Here is a 17,685-nt window from a genome sequence, read left to right on the forward strand (position 1 = left end):
CCACGACGATAATTGGCGACATGCGTGCTTTGGCCCATCTCGAGACGCGTGTTTAAATAGCCACACGGTTGTTACGACAGAATCTTCGGCTTTTGTTTAATAATCCAAGAAACAAATTGACTTTGTGATATTACACACACGTGTAGTGTTCAGGTGAAGTGGAGTTTGAGGGCCATGGAGAATGCAGCAGGATTCCTGCCCCTAATTCAGTGCCCATTTTAAAGTTAACATTCTATGATTATTACTAGTTAAAAGTATTATATAACATTAGATAGCAAAACTCAGTCATTTGATTGGAGCATAGTAGCTTCTCTGAAGTACAGGTGGAGCAGCTGGGAGCGAAGTTATAGCACCAGCCCTGGCGAGGTGAATTACAATGTGAGCATTTACATAGGCTCTTTCTATTATAAATTTATAATGGTAAAAACTAGCATCCAAGTGCAACAAAAATGTGGGAACTAAAAGTGCAGTTTTTTTTTTTTAAAAACAGGGAGTGCGTGCAGATACAATATTTATAATATATTATATTAGAGACTGTGTGTGCATCTCCTGCCCTTAAAAGTATAACAAAAAAGAAAACAATACTCCAGGAACACAAAATACCAGAGCAAGAATGTCTGTAGTCGCTCAAATAATGTCTGTATAAATTCACCCAGTGTTTACTTAACAGCAGCAGTCTCTTGACCTTGATATCAATTCATCCAGTGTTTACTTAACAGCAATTAGATTTTGTAGCCTTGAGGAGACACACATTTGCATTCTATTTTACACAATATAATGTTCCTGGCCTTTATAAAACAGTACATCCTCCAACTTACCGTGACCCAGGGAGATTTGCTAGTTTTCTATATAAATGTTTTGTATCTAGTGCAAGACAGTTACATCAAGATCAGCCACAGAAAAATAAAAACATGTTTGCTTCAAATTTTTCAGGAAACAATCAGGAAGACACGAACATTTACCTTCTCATAAATTCTTGGTGCCCATATTGCTTTCTCACCCACCCTTTGACAGTCAATCATCGCATCTTCCATTGTCCAACGAGCTCCACCATAGGAGATTCACTCGGCTAAATAACCAGAGAGTGTCACGAGCCACACATCGAGATTATGCGGTGGAAATCAGGGCGACATGAAGCCTGCCGCTCGACTGGGGGAGTTCTCGTATCCCAAAGTTAATTACACCACAACATCTTGCGATGGTTATTGATCCCGTGATCCCAGCATTCCATGATAGTGCGAGCAGTTTACAGCACAGGGATTTAAAAAATACAATCTTAAAATTAATTTAAACATTCTTTTGAATTACACAAGACACAGAAGGCAGCAAAGGTTCCTTATGATGTCACCGACACCTGCGTGATTCAAATCTATGACATCAAAACAGGAAGTGTTAGCCCATTGACATGCTGCAGGTTCAAGAAATTGCCTGCTATGGTATAAATGGGGAGGAAAATGCAATGGAAAACCAGTGGGATTGCTGAATTGTTGCCGATTTCTGATCAACTCTCATTTCACTGCACCGTAGATTGAATTGCGGGAGAGATGCTGAGTGTTTGCTTGGGGTCTATTTCTGATCTAGAGGGAGAGCGTAGGTTACTCCGACCCAGTCACAATGCAAGTCAGCTCCTCTTCCCCCTTCCTCTTTAAAAAAATAAAATAAAAATGGTGGGAAACCCCTTGGGCAGATTTGCCCGAATTGAGTGGGATTGACCCAGCAGCCGACACAGAGCAACAGGACCTGGCCGGCAGTCCAGTGCAGGTGGGGGCCAGGAGGCCAACTTTGGCCAGCTGTGTCGGAGCTGCCCCTGGAGCAGCAGAGAGGGCAACTGCATCATTCCAACAGTGACCAGATACTCATCTGAAGGCATTAAAATAGAGATACTGTGTCCTGTAATCAGCTCCCCACCGAATATCCTTCAACTTTAACCCAACTAAAAGTCAATAGAAAAGGGCCACGGTCACGGAACCTGTCTCCTGATTCGCGGCACTCTGTGGAGCAACGATTGGGACTGGCGGGTTGCGTTGTCTCCGGACAGTGAAGTCCCCAAGCCCTGGGCGGAGACAGCGGGGGGCCCGGCTAGATGAGCCGCTCCTCCGGCGGCAGCTTCAGGGCGTGGTTGACTGGCGTGCGGGCTCCCACTTGCTCCTGCCGGCTCGGGTTGTACGTGCCCTCCTCTCTCCGCTTCCCCTTGAGCTTGATGAAAACCACGGCGAGGATGATGACGATGACCAGTGCGCCGCCGATCACACACGGAGCCACGATGGCGGCAATCTGTCACAATAAATGCAATGTGCGCAGGTCAGCAAGGCGGAGTTACCCGCCTCCAGACATCAGCAAACCCACATTACTCACATTGTCCCCTACCCCTGAAGGACTCAGGCAACACTGACCCTCCAACAACCTTCTCCCAATGTCCATGGTAGCCAATTCAACCATGGGGTGCTTCATGGCTGCGCCCCTGTGTATGCGCCAATGGACACCAATCGGGAGGGGAAAGGAAACGTGGCTGGTTCATTCTCACCCCTTCCCCCCCCCAACCTGGAGACAAGATTCCCGAACCTGCAGACACTAATGGAGATAGGCCTGGCTCCAGCCAACCCACCCTGACCCAGCCCCCTCCCCCTGACCCGGCCTACAGAAGCGATTGGGCTATGAGGCATGAGTTCGGGACAGTCTGGGCAGGGCGCCTGGAACTCTCCTGAATGGTGTGGCTCAGGACCAGATCACGCAGTGCAGTTTCCTACTGGATCTGGGGCAAGGGTTAATTTGGGAGCCATCTGCGCCTCTTGGGAAAGAGACAAAGAAGAGCACTCATCTCAAAATGTGCAACAGAGAGAAATGGGATCTCTCAGGATGAAGAGCCTGAGAGTGTTCACTAGGCTCATCCCAACCCGACCCATCCATCCACTCCACCAATAAACCCAACAATTCTCAGCAGCATAAACAGAGATTAAACAGAAGCCACAAGCAGGGCGATGAATCTCACCGCATGCTTTCTCGGGGGACCATGGCAGGACATTTCCCCTCTCCTCCATCCCTTCATGTTGGAGAGGGCAGCATCAAGTTGAGCTCCGGACTCCATCCCTGCCACTCTACAAGCAGGCACCAAGAGAGGCAGCCCAAAGGGAACTCTGTCCAATCCAGCCTATGTGTTGCACCTCCGAGATTACAAACTACTGGAAGGTGATGGGTAGAAGCCCAGCCATCAGTCCGTGCACCACGAGTGAAGGCCATTGACACTTGGCCAGTACCCAGCCCCGACCCAACTCAAACTCAATCAGCAAAGGGAAGTGTATCACTTACTGGTACGTCGGATCCTGGTGCCGGTGTGGAATCCGGGATTGTGGTGTTATTCCCTGCGGTGAAATATCAAAAGGAATTGTGTTTGTAAAAAAAATACAACATCGAATGACCAGCGAGAACATTCCCTGGTCCAACGGTGAAACTGGAAAGGGCAATGTCTCCGACAGCAAGTTACTGCGAAAAGTAAGGACCACCAGCATCCGTTTCCCACACAGGAGGTTCCACTTGGGATCAGTCTCTGCCCACGCAGCGGATCTCAGCTGGTGCAACACTCGGGGTTTAACAATCTCAGCATACAACCCTCTCCCCACAGGCTCCCCACAGTCCTGATCGGGATTCAGTGACTCGAATGCAATTCAGTGCCGTCGGTGATGGGGACACAAGGTGAGATTCAGTTGTAATAAAAAGACTTGCATTTCTATAGCGCCTTTCACGATCACCGGATGTCTCAAAGTGCTTTACACCCAATGAAGTACTTTTTGGAGTGTAGTCACTGTTGTAATGTAGGAAACGCGGCAACCAATTTGCGCACAGCAAGCTCCCACAAACAGCAATGTGGTAATGACCAGATAATCTGTTTTTGTGAGGGATAAATATTGACCAGGACACCGGGGATAACTCCCCTGCTCTTCTTCACAATAGTGTCATGGGATTTTTTACGTCCACTCAAGAGAGAGCAGACAGGGCCTCGGTTTAACGTCTCATCCAAAAGACAGCATGGTCGATACCCTGATGGCACTGGGACACTTGGGTAAGAGAGAAACAATGTCCACCCTGGGAAATAGACCTCAATAAAAATGGAAAGGTGTTCAAGGTGGGAGAGAGAAAATCTTTGAAGAGTTTATTTCTTTGTAAAAGAGCACAGCTCTCTTTTGCAATCCACTCTACCTGTTACAGTCACTTTTAAAGTTAAGACCAAGGTATAAGAAGTTGTGCCAAGTATGGATGGAGCAGGCACAGGAACAAAGTCAAGGCCAGAAACCCACCAAGTTATCGGGCAAGGGCTCTCTGCTCCGTGGTGCTGCAGCTGGGAGTGGGGCTACCACCTCCCTATAAAAGTGAGAAAATGGAGGGAGAGAGGGACAAAGTACAGAATAAGACTTTGTTAAACCAGCGATGATGACATAAGCAAGTTGCCAACAGCCTCGCTGGCTAAATGCCCCATGCATAACACGGATTGGAGCCAAGACCCGTTACAAAAGCAGCAGGAGCACCTTGAAGATCATTCATGAATCAACCCACAGTTATTCGGTAATTCACAAATTAATTGTATTTCACTCACCATCGCAGACAGTATTTAATAGCCTGTTGTGAGAATTGAACTTTCATATGCACACCACGGGGTGGGGGGGGGGGGGGGGGGGAGAATGATGCGCACATCTCGACATCTCCCTGAGCTGTTATTTTTTTTTCTTGGTGAGGGTTATGAAACCCTCTGCTTTCTTCCTGTCTGACTCCAATTCCCAGAATTGACCCAATATCCCCTCCCAACCCATCTAGTTCACACTGTAAGCCACCAGACAAATAGGCCTGGACCTTGTTAATGAATAATCCTCGCACAACAGCAAGCTCACTCTCGGAGAACTCGTGCCTTCGTGTTTCAGGAGGCACCCTGCAGAGAACAAGCACCAATTCCCCGCCCACTTCCTGCTCACTGCACCATTTGGTAATAATTAACCAACAATCACCAAAAAGACAGCAAACTCTGTTTGTCACCGCCTCCTGGCCCTGCTTTAAACATTAATTCTCCTAAAATTAACTTCCTCTGGAAAAGCTGTTGTTTCAAGAAAGTATCTTTTATTCAGGCTGTTTCCCCTGGCAGGAGAGTCTAGAACCAGGGGTCATAGTCTCAGGATAAGGGGTCGGCCATTTAGGACTGAGATGAGGAGGAATTTCTTCACCCAGAGGGTGGTGAATTGTCTCTACCCCAAAGGGCTGGGGAGGCTCAGTCGTTGAGTATATTTAAGGCGGAGATCGATGGATTTTTGGAGTCTCGGGGAATTAAGGGATATGGGGATAATGGAGTTGAGGTCGAAGATCAGCCATGATCTTATTAAATGGTGGAGCAGGCTCGAGGTCTACTCCTGCTCCTATTTTTTATGTTCTTATTTCACAGAGAAAGGCACCTTTAGACCAAGAGCTGGGTGGGTGCGGTCACAACAGAATCTGATACAGAAAAGATGTGATAAAGGAATCGGAGAGCTGGAGATGGAGAGATAAGCACACTGGATCATCGCAAAACAAATTACTCCTCACTAACGCAAACTGAAACACAAAAGGACATGGAGACAGTAGAGAACAGAAACACAAGCCCTTTCGTACTAGACACCCACACACACAGACAGGCACCCACACAGACGTTTGACAGGCAACACCTTTGTCTATTTCGAGCTCCAAAGAGAATTTGTCCTCTGGGGGAATTTGGAGAAGCTGGAACTGGTTAGGCAAATCAGACTCTGCTCCCAGCTTGTGCAGTTTCAGGAAATGTTGCTGTAAATTGTTAAACTATAAAACACTGAACACAGGCACCAGCCTCAGTAGGAGTTCAAAGTTCCAGGTGACCGTTTATATGGGCCACGTGAAACCGGATAAAGAGCAGCCGTCTGTTTGCAGTTTAAGTAAATCTTATAAAAACACGGCAGAATATTCCCACTCCTGTTCCTCAGTTTGCTCTCCTGGCCCTGAAGATGTTGACTCACGGAGTCAGCTCTGCACTGGCAGTCACCTTCCAGTACTGCCTTTATGTGTGAGCTTTGGACATTGAGTGTCAATGCTATTAAACCCTGGGAGGCATCACAGCTGTGCCCAGTCTTGTCCACACTTCCCAAGCAGGGGCCAGAGGAGAGAGATCAGAAGCAAGAACCAATCCCATAACTCAGCACGGGACTGAACTGGAGCCCCTCCTGCTCTGAATGGCTCAGTAGCTCAAATGGACAACAACCTGCATTTATATAGCACCTTTAACACAGTGAAACATCCCAAGGCACTTCACAGGAGTATTCTGCGATAAAAATGTGACACTAAGGCACACAAGGAGAAATTAGTGCGGGTGACCAAAAGCTTGGTCCAAGAGGGAGGTTTTATGGAATGTCTTGAAGAAGGAAAGAGAGATAGAGAGGCGGAGAGGTTTAGGGAGGGAAGTCCAGAGCTTGGGGCCCAGGCAACAGGAGGCACGGCCACCGATGGTTGAGCGATTATATAAGGAAAGGACCTGTCAACCAATGGGAGTTAGGGTACTGGAAAGTTGAGCTTTGATTGGCTGACTATTCTCTGGTCATCCTTGACCTTGCTTATAAAATGTCAGTCACTGTTCTCAGCACAGAGCGCGTCACTGACACTGCCTTCCCTCCCTCCTGTGGGGGAGGCTCACGTCTCCAGTGGTGCCTGGTGCAGAATATGGAGGCTGAGCCACAGCACATTCAAAATACCTCAACTTCATCCTCACTACATGGGGTGTTGGGAGGGTGGCAGCCTGAGCCCAGCAGTCAGGTCAAACACAGGCCGGCATTTATTGCCTATCCGGAATTGTCCTCGAGAAGGTGGTACAACCGAGTGTCTCGCTGGGCCAGTTCAGAGGGCAGTTAAACACATTGCTGTGGGTCTGGAGTCACATATAGGCCCAGACCGGGTAAGGACAGCAGATTTCCTTCCCTAAAAAGGACATTAGTGAACCGGATGGGTTTTTAGAATAATCCGGTAGTTCCATAGTCACCATTACCGATACTGGCTTTTTAATTCCAAATTTATTTAATTAACTGAATTTAAATTCCCCAGCTGCCATGGTGGGATTTGACTCGTGTCTCTGGATCATTGGTCCAGAGTCTGGGTTACTGGCCCAGTAACATCACCACTGGGCTACTGTACCCGATGTTACAATGATAATGGAGATACTGACCAATCGATCTCCATCAGAGAGTACACCAAACCCAGACATGGGGCGAGGAACCCCTCTGTGGGGGGAGAGCTCTGGGAACCAGAGGTCCAAAGTCCCCTGTTCCCCCCCCACCCGAGCTCGCTACACGGCATGGCTCACGTTACTCACATACTGGAGCACAAATTCTCCATTCCCTTTTAAAATGAGCCCTGGCCAGGCATGCAGGGGCTGTCTCCGTTCCACCACCCGTCAAAACTCTGAAAATAATCAACTCACCAGCATTAACTTGAGCAAAGCTTAGCAGAGAGACGGCAAGAAGACACTGCAGCCTCTCCATCACAGCCGAGAGCTGCTGCAATCGCGCTGTCCTTCGGTCCTGGTGAAACTCGGGTTAGATAGTTCTGAACATTGCCAAAGCTGTGGGCCAGGTCCAGCACTGTGATCCTCTCTGGTAGAACCTTCCAGAAGTTTAGTGTTGGAGCTCGGCAGCTGGTAGAACCTTCGCCTGGACTGGTCAAGTGACCCGGTGTGGCTGGGCTCAGAGTATCCCTGTATCCGTCGCTGTGATATACAGAGGCTGCACCCTCAAAAAGCTGGCGCAAGGATCTTACAGGTCATACAGAATTCATTTTTTCCACACGTTAGTTGCCGCTCGGCTCCAGAAAGTACTTTAAAAAAAAAAAAATCACATTGCATTTAATGATACTCAATAACCGTGGCATTATAACTAGCTTCAGTATCGCAGGATAAAGGGGGGGATTCGGAGGGAATCAGTCAAGAGATGCTCCTCCTAATTATCTCCCGCGACCCCGCAGGATAATCGGTGAGAGGAGGATCGGACCCAGTGGTGATGCCCCCCATGGTTAAATGACTTTCAGTGAATACAGACATGGTGGAAATGCCGAAAGGCAGCCAGCACCCAGGGACCCGCTCAACATCACAGCCAGCACCCAGGGACCCGCTCAACATCACAGCCACCCAGGGACCCGCTCAACATCACAGCCAGCACCCAGGGACCCGCTCAACATCACAGCCAGCACCCAGGGACCCGCTCAACATCACAGCCAGCACCCAGGGACCCGCTCAACATCACAGCCACCCAGGGACCCGCTCAACATCACAGCCACCCAGGGACCCGCTCAACATCACAGCCAGCACCCAGGGACCCGCTCAACATCACAGCCAGCACCCAGGGACCCGCTCAACATCACAGCCACCCAGGGACCCGCTCAACATCACAGCCACCCAGGGACCCGCTCAACATCACAGCAATCTGCCAAACAACAGCAAAACTAACGACAAAGATAAATCTGACAAAGCATTATACGAGATACCCATTCTCCATGTTTGACTGTGAACACCCAAGGCGCAATTAAGATGCGTTGAGCAGGCCGACTGATGGCTTGTCAATTCACCGCTGTGGAGACAGGGCCACTAAACAAAACAAAAACGGGAAAGTGCTGAACTCAGCAAATCAGACAGAACCCGTGGAGAGAGGAAACGTCACAAAGCATTTTACAGCCAATGAAGTATTTGTAGTCACTGTTGTAATCTAGGAAAGGCAGCAGCCAATTTGTGCACAGCAAGCTCCCACAAACAGCAATGTGATAAATGACCAGATAATCTGTTTGTGATGTTGATTGAGGGATAAATATTGGTCAGGACACTGGGGAGAACTCCCCTGCTCTTCTTCGAAATAGCGATCGTGGGATCTTTTATGTTGGATTTGGAAAATAAAAGCCATATTGGAGACCCGGAGAATGTGTGAATAAAGCAGGAGAGCTGACAGGGGGTGGGGGGGGGGGGGGAGTGTGAAAATCTGCAGCAGGTACCAGTGGCCCAGGATTGTGGTGGAGGGAACTGGCCGGTCACCACCTGGGCTATTTAACTGTGGGGGCCTCACTGCCAAACTCCATGCCCCCCAGGGTATGAAGAATAGCCGCTTGGGAGGAAGGGATACCAACATGGCACAGCCAGCACCCACCCCCCCAACACAGCTCAGCATCTTCCGGGGGAGCAGGGAAACAGACATTGCAATGTCTCTCTCCTCCCAAAATAAAAATAAAAATAAATTCAAGGGAGACAAAATGAACCAGAAGTTCCTGAACTTTAAGAAAGGCAGAGAGTAATTGGACTGTGAGAGAGAGAGACACACACTCACTGCCAATTGTGCAGGGTATTGGTGAGGCCACACCTGGATTACTGCGTGCAGTTTTGGTTTCCATATTTACGAAAGGATATACTTGTTTTGGAAGCAGTTCAGAGAAGGTTCACTCGGTTGATTCCGGGGATGAGGGGGTTGACTTATGAGAAAAGGTTGAGTAGGTTGGGCCTCTACTCATTGGAATTCAGAAGAATGAGAGGTGATCTTATCGAAACGTATAAGATTATGAGGGGGCTTGACAAGGTGGATGCAGAGAGGATGTTTTCACTGATGGGGGAGACTAGAACTAGAGGGCATGATCTTAGAATAAGGGGCCACCCCATTTAAAACTGAGATGAGGAGAAATTTCTTCTTTGAGGGTTGTAAATCTGTGGAATTCACTGCCTCAGAGAGCTGTGGAAGCTGGGACATTGAATAAATTTAAGATAAAGATAGACAGTTTCTTAACCGATAAGGGAATAAGAGGTTATGGGGAGCGGGCGGGTAAGTGGACCCGAGTCCATGATCAGATCAGCCATGATCGTATTAAATGGCGGAGCAGGCTCGAGGGGCCGTATGGCCTACTCCTGCTCCTATTTCTTATGTTCTTATGTATTTTAATGACTCCCGAAACTTGTCACAGCAGCAGACACTGACTAGCCAAGGTGGCCATCAACAGGCGCAGGCGGTCGAGGGGTCGTTCAGCCCGACGGCCTGCCTCTCTTCCATGGCTACGTTCATGCCCGGGTGTCCCTGGAGATGGAGCACACGGTGTCCACCGGCACGCTCGCGGCCTTCCACGATCAATGGTCAGCGGAGGGACTGGAATGCATAATCACCCCCGGGAACCAAACTTTAAATTTGATTTGTTAAAAGGTTCCTGTAACGTTTTTGTTTGTTTACAGCCTTTATCGGTTGCCCCCTTTAAAAAGGGAGAACATGCTTGACTTTGACTTTTAAATTGCCAATTTCCAGCATGAAGAATCAGCAAGACACTGTCTGACACCTCAACACCCACCCCCACCCAGACACCCACACACACACTATCCCCCACCCAGACACACTATCCCCCACAGACACACACACTCACACACTATCCCCCACACAGACACACACTCACACACTATCCCCCACACAGACACACACACACTATCCCACACACACACACACACACACTATCCCCCACACAGACACACACACACACACTATCCCCCACACAGACACACACACACACACTATCCCCCACACAGACACACACACACACTATCCCCCACACAGACACACACACACACACTATCCCCCACAGACACACATCCCCCACACAGACACACACACTATCCCCCACACAGACACACACACACACTATCCCCCACCCAGACACACACACTATCCCCCACCCAGACACAGACTATCCCCCACCCAGACACACACACACACTATCCCCCACACAGACACACACACACACTATCCCCCACACAGACACACACACACACTATCCCCCACACACACACACACACACACTATCCCCCACACACACACACACACACACTATCCCCCACACACACACACACACTATCCCCCACACACACACACACACACTATCCCCCACACACACACACACTATCCCCCCCACACACACACACTATCCCCCCCACACACACACACTATCCCCCACACACACACACACACACACACTATCCCCCACACACACACACACACACTATCCCCCACACACACACACACACTATCCCCCACACACACACACACACTATCCCCCACACACACACACACACTATCCCCCACACACACACACACACACTATCCCCCACACACACACTATCCCCCACACACACACTATCCCCCACACACACACACACACACTATCCCCCACACACACACTATCCCCCACACACACACACACACTATCCCCCACACACACACACACACTATCCCCCACACACACACACACACTATCCCCCACACACACACACACACACTATCCCCCACACACACACACACACACTATCCCCCACACACACACACACACTATCCCCCACACACACACACACACACTATCCCCCACACACACACACACACACTATCCCCCACACACACACACACACACTATCCCCCACACACACACACACACACTATCCCCCACACACACACACACACACTATCCCCCACACACACACACACTATCCCCCACACACACACACACACACTATCCCCCACACACACACACACACACTATCCCCCACACACACACACACACACTATCCCCCACACACACACACACACACTATCCCCCACACACACACACACACACTATCCCCCACACACACACACACACACACACACACACTATCCCCCACACACACACACACACACTATCCCCCACACACACACACACACACTATCCCCCACACACACACACACACACTATCCCCCACACACACACACACACACTATCCCCCACACACACACACACACACTATCCCCCACACACACACACACACACTATCCCCCCTCACTATCCCCCCCACACACACACACACTATCCCCCACACACACACACACACTATCCCCCACACACACACACATTGTAGAGGACAGGTGTAACTCCCAATCTCGGTATTGGCTGTGCTCGCAGGGCTGCCTTTGGCGACTCTTATTTTGAAGGAAAGCCCCAGGAGGGCGAGAGAGCAACCTGTGGATTCAACAACCGTTAAACAAAAAAGGCACATTTTTAAAGAGAGTTCCGACTGGCGGTGAAGGGTGACTGGGCGCACAGAATCACAGCTCGTTTCCTGAGCCCAGGTAATTGCCCAAAGCACCGCGGAGCGACACTTACCCAAATAACACCAACAAACCCGGCTCCCTCACCACTGCTGCTCCGGGGATTGTAAACTCCAACCTTTATTTCTAAAGACTTGATGTTGGCTCGCTGTCTGAAAGGGGTTTGAGCCTGGAGTTAGCGCTCCCTCTCTCTCTCGCTCGCTCCCTCTCTCCCTCTCTCCCCCTCGCCCTCTCTCCCTCCCTCCCTCCCTCCCTCTCGGTGCTTCTCAGTGCCGGCTCCACCCAACATTGCGGATTGCAACACCTGAACCTTTGGTAACCTGAGAAGCAGGACCCAGGGAGAGCTGGCTGATCACAGCCGGAAACCTGCAGTTAAAATATAACCCCCCCAAAAAAAACAAGAATCCACATCCCAATCCTGGAAAATCACAATGTGCTCCTCAATTTCCAACTTTGAACATTACAATTTCACAAATATGTAAACTTTTAAATCACCTACACCAGTTGCAAAAACTCATTTAAGTTCCTAATTACAACAGTGGCAACAATTCAAACGCCATTCAGTGGCTGTAAAGTGCTTGGAGATGTCCCGAGGACGTGAAAGGCGCTATAGAAATGCAAGTCTAGCTTTCTAAATGTTGTGCTCATTAAGTTGAGAGAGCTCAATATTGCGAATAACATATATCATTGGACAGAGATCTAGAGGGGAGATGAGATGTTTGCACTCAGTTGTTGGGTTGTGGAACGCTCTACCTGAAAAAGTGGTGGAAGCTGATTGCATAAATCATTTTACAGCCTAGTAGACCATGAAAGGTGGCAGATTTGAGGGCCTGATCTTCGAACACTCTTTTCCCCAGGTGCACTGGAGACGGTGTTGAATCTCGCCCTCCTGTATGGCTCAGAGACATGGACCATGTACAGTAGACACCTCAAGTCGCTGGAGAAATACCACCAACGATGTCTCTGCAAGATCCTACAAGTCCCCTGGGAGGACAGATGCACCAACGTTAGCGTCCTCGACCAGGCCAACATCCCCAGCATCGAAGCACTGACCACACTCGATCAGCTCCGTTGGGCAGGTCACATTGTTCGCATGCCAGACATAAGACTCCCAAAGCACGCGCTCTACTCGGAACTCCTACACAGCAAACGAGCCAAAGGTGGGCAGAGGAAACGTTACAAGGACACCCTCAAAGCCTCCTTGATAAAATGCAACATCCCCACCAACACCTGGGAATCCCTGGCCAAAGACCGCTCTAAGTGGAGGAAGTGCATCTGGGAGGGCGCTGAGCACCTCGAGCCTCATCGTCGAGAGCATGCAGAAATCAAGCGCAGGCAGCGGAAGGAGCGTGCGGCAAACCAGTCCTACCCTCCCCTTCCCTCAACCACTGTCTGTCCCACCTGTGACAGGGACTGTAATTCTCATATTGGACTGTTCAGTCACCTAAGGACTCATTTTTAGAGTGGAAGCAAGTCTTCCTTGATTCTGAGGGACTGCCTATGATGAAATAATTTTAAAGGGGAGTTGGACAGGTACTTGGGGATGAGGAACTTGGGGTTAGGACAGAAAGCGGGGGAGTGGGACTAAGCATGGTGGCTCTTTCAATAAGCCGACACAGGAACGATGGGCTGAATGGACTCCTCCTGTGCAGCAAGTTTCTTTGAATCTATTAATTATGGCCCCCAGTGCAGCGATTGTTCCAATCAATGTAACACAGGTTTACAAGACGGATAACCCATGGGTCCAGTTCTTTGACTCATTCTAACTCATCCACCCCTTCCCAATTGCTGCACCACCACTGCTTCTTAAATCACCAGATCACTACTGGCAAGGAAGGCCATTCAGCCCATCTTTATTCATCTAAATGATTCCAGGATTCCCGCCTCCATTTCTCTATCTGAAGTTCATACCTCGTGTTGATCACTCCATGTGAAGAATTTTCTGACATCAGGTGTTCTATTTCCCTTTCACCTGTTTGAACCTGTGTTCCCTTCTCCTACTGCCGTAGTTTCGTTTGGAGTAGGGTGCTGGATTTAATCTTTTTATGCCATTTAGTATTTCAGACATGTCTCCTCTTTCCAAGGGTGAATGGTCTACGTTTCTCCAATCTTTCCGCACAACTCAACCTTCTGAAGCCTGGGATCAAGCTTGTGCTGCTTTCCATAAGCAGGTCTTCAATGACCAAATCAGGACATAAACTCCCACAAAAACTAGAATAGGGAAAAGTCATTTGGACCTCCAAGTCTCCTAGTTTCACAGGCCACGCAGTCTCTCCTGCTATACATTTTTTATCTCCTAAAAAGGACATTTAGCACAAAAGTGTGCTTAGTTAGCAGTTTTGTGTGGATCTTCACCCACTGAGTTGAGATTCCCTCAACAGATCCTTTATATCTAATCAGAGAGAGAGGAAACTTACATCCCCATCAGTCTGGGATGGATACAAAACCAGGTCACAGGACAATATATTAACCCATTGCACTTACTTCTATTCACTGGCAATTAAATGCTGTTATTACGGAACAGCAGAGTTTATCTGGAACTGAAAAAGTTTATCTATGTCCCTTTGTAACTATCTGTTCCCACCTGCACAACTTACTGTGCCTCATAAACAAGTGTTGTACTGTTGGGAAACACAGCAGCCGTTTTACACATAGGATAAATCCCACAAGCAGCAATGCTTTAACGATCAAATAATCTGTTTTTTTTTAGTGATGTTGATTGAGGGATAAAAATAACCTTCCCTGCTCTTCTTCCACCTGAAAGGGCAGACGGGAGCCTCGGTTTAACGTCTCATCCATTGTTTTAGGAAGGGAATTCTAGGGCACGAGGCCGCTGACAATGGCAGGGCAAAGGGAGAGTGGGGGATGCACAAGACGCCACAGAAACATAGAAAATAGGGACAGGAGTAGGCCATTCAGCCCTTCGAGCCTGCACCACCATTCAATAAGATCATGGCTGATCATTCACCTCAGTACCCCTTTCCTGCTTTCTCTCCATACCCCTTGATCCCTTTAGCCGTAAGGGCCATATCTAACTCCCTCTTGAATATATCCAATGAACTGGCATCAACAACTCTCTGAGTGAAGAAGTTTCTCCTCATCTCAGTCCTAAATGGCTTACCCCTTATCCTTAGACTGTGACCCCTGGTTCTGGACTTGCCCAACATCGGGAACATTCTTCCTGCAGAACAGTGTGGTGCGGGGGGGGGGGGGGGGGGGGAAGAAGAGTTGTAGGGTTGGAGATTACATAGATAGGGAGGAACAAGGCCATGAAGGGATTTAAATACAAAAATAAAATTTTTACATTGGAGGCATTGGCAGATGAACCAATGTAGGTCAGCATGAACAGGACTGGTGGGTGAGCTGGACCTAGTAAGTGACAGGAGACGGGCACCAGAGTTTCTGATGGGCTGAAGATTATGGAAGGTAGATGATAGGCTGCTGGCCAGGTGAGCATTGGAACAGTGGAGTCTGGAGATGACAAATGCAGAGGTGAAGGTTTCAGCAGATGGGCTGGAGTAGGACCAGAGGTGAGCTGATGGAGAGGGATATGGGGTCAGAAGCTATGTGTGAGAAAGAGGGGGAGGGGTTTGGGAGGCAACAATATATTCAAGGAAACCACAGAAAATAGGTGCAGGAGTAGGCCATTCGGCCCTTCGAGCCTGCACCACCATTCAATAAGATCATGGCTGATCATTCCCTCAGTACCCCTTTCCTACTTTCCCTGCATACCCCTTGATCTCTTTAGCTGTAAGGGCCATATCTAACTCCCTCTTGAATATATCCAATGAACTGGCATCAACAACTCTCTGTGGTAGGGAATTCCACAGGTTAACTCTCTGAGTGAAGAAGTTTCTCATCTCAGTCCTAAATGGCCTACCCCTTATCCTTAGACTGTGTCCTCTGGTTTTGGACTTCCCCAACATCGGGAACATTCTTCCTGCATCTAACCTGTCCAGTCCCGTCAGAATTTTATATGTTTCTATGAGATCCCCTCTCATCCTTCTAAACTCCAGTGAATAAAGGCCCAGTCGATCCAGTGTCTCCTCATATGTCAGTCCTGCCATCCCGGGAATCAGTCTGGTGAACTTTCGCTGCACTCCCTCAAGAAGAGGAAAAGGTTGGAGATGGGGCAATAGTTTACAGGGAAAGAGGGTTGAGGGTGGGGTTTTTGAGCAGAAGGTTGATGGTGCAGTTTTAAAAGGGTTCTTTAGATTAGCCCAGGCCTCTAGATTAGTAGAGAGAAATGCAGTTGATGTGACTGAAGCAGCTTACTCATTTTAGCCAGGTTTATGCTTTTGGTATGAGTGCCCAACCATCTTCAGCTGCTCCATCAATGACCTTCCCTTGATCATAAAGTCAGAAGTGGGGATGTTCACTGATGACTGCAGTGTTCAGTGCCATTCGCAACTCCACAGATAATGAAGCAGTCCATTCCCGCATGCAGCAAGACCTGGACGACGTTCAGGCTTGGGCTGATAAGTGGCAAGTAACATTTGCACCACACACATGCCAAGCAACGACTGTCTCCAACAAGCGAGAGCTTAACCACCGTCAACGGCATTACCATCAACATCCTGGGGGTCACCATTGGCAGGAAACTTAACTGGACCAGCCACATAAATACTGTGGCAGCAAGAGCGGGTCAGAGACTGGGTATTCTGCGGCGAGTGTCTCACCTCCTGACTCCCCAAAGCCTTTCCACCATTTACAAGGCACAAGTCAGGATTGTGATGGAATACTTTCCACTTGCCTGGATGAGTGCAGCTCCAACAACACTCAAGAAGCTCGACACCATCCAGGACAAAGCAGCCCGCTTGATTGGCACCCCATCCGCCACCTTCAACATTCACTCCCTCCACCCCGGCGCACCGTGGCTGCAGTGTGTACCATCTACAAGATGCACTGCAGCAACTCGCCAAGGCTTCAACAGTACCTCCCAAACCCGCGACCTCTACGCTAGGACAAGGGCAGCAGGCGCATGGGAACACCATAACCTACAAGTTCCTCTCCAAGTCACACATTATCCTGATTTGGAAATATATCGGCCGTTCCTTCTTCGTCGCTTGGTCACAATCCTGGAACTCCCTCCCTAACCGCACTGTGGGAGCACCTTCACCACACGGACTGCAGCGGTTCAAGAAGGCGGCTCACCACCACCTTCTCAAGGGGCAATTAGGGATGGGGCAATAAATGCCGGCCTTGTCAGTGACGTCCATTAATGAACAACAAAAATACAACTACTTGCATTTATTTAGTCCCTTTAATGTAGAAAGTTTGTCCCAAGGTGCTTCAACAGATGCTCAATCAGAAAAATTGTCCCCGAGACAAAGGATATTAGGAGTTGTGATGAAAAGCTACCTCAGATAAAAAGCTCGTGGTTAAAAATCTTACACTCAGGGTTTGTCCAATATTGACAGTTCTGAGCACACACAGAAACTCACTGAATGATTGGTCTAGTGCACGCAGGAGGTGTACTGACTCAGTGCACACACAGCTCCCTGACTGAGATGCAGGAGATCAACTGCCTGACTGAGACACACAGTATATGGGCTTTACACCA

At 48.9% G+C, this 17,685-nt stretch overlaps 1 protein-coding gene across 3 annotated transcripts; it reads right to left on the reverse strand.

Moving 5' to 3' along the window:
- Window positions 1-109: 109 nt before the first annotated feature.
- On the reverse strand, window positions 110-12,334 carry crb3a (crumbs homolog 3a). 3 transcript variants are annotated; one of them, XM_070866979.1, is made up of 5 exons: window positions 12,178-12,334; window positions 8,515-8,614; window positions 7,457-7,848; window positions 3,307-3,359; window positions 110-2,274 (listed from the first exon to the last, which is right to left on the reverse strand). In XM_070866979.1, exons 3-5 carry the CDS (start codon window positions 7,515-7,517, stop codon window positions 2,080-2,082), a joined length of 309 nt encoding a protein of 102 aa, XP_070723080.1. In that variant the 5' UTR covers window positions 7,518-7,848; window positions 8,515-8,614; window positions 12,178-12,334; the 3' UTR covers window positions 110-2,079. The 3 variants fall into 3 exon arrangements, with proteins under 3 accessions (XP_070723080.1, XP_070723079.1, XP_070723081.1); XM_070866978.1 differs by lacking the exon at window positions 8,515-8,614; XM_070866980.1 differs by lacking the exon at window positions 12,178-12,334 and having other exon boundaries at window positions 8,508-8,537.
- Window positions 12,335-17,685: the final 5,351 nt, after the last annotated feature.

The sequence above is a fragment of the Pristiophorus japonicus genome, chromosome 24, assembly GCF_044704955.1.
Source record: "Pristiophorus japonicus isolate sPriJap1 chromosome 24, sPriJap1.hap1, whole genome shotgun sequence".
Taxonomy (NCBI): domain Eukaryota; kingdom Metazoa; phylum Chordata; class Chondrichthyes; family Pristiophoridae; genus Pristiophorus; species Pristiophorus japonicus.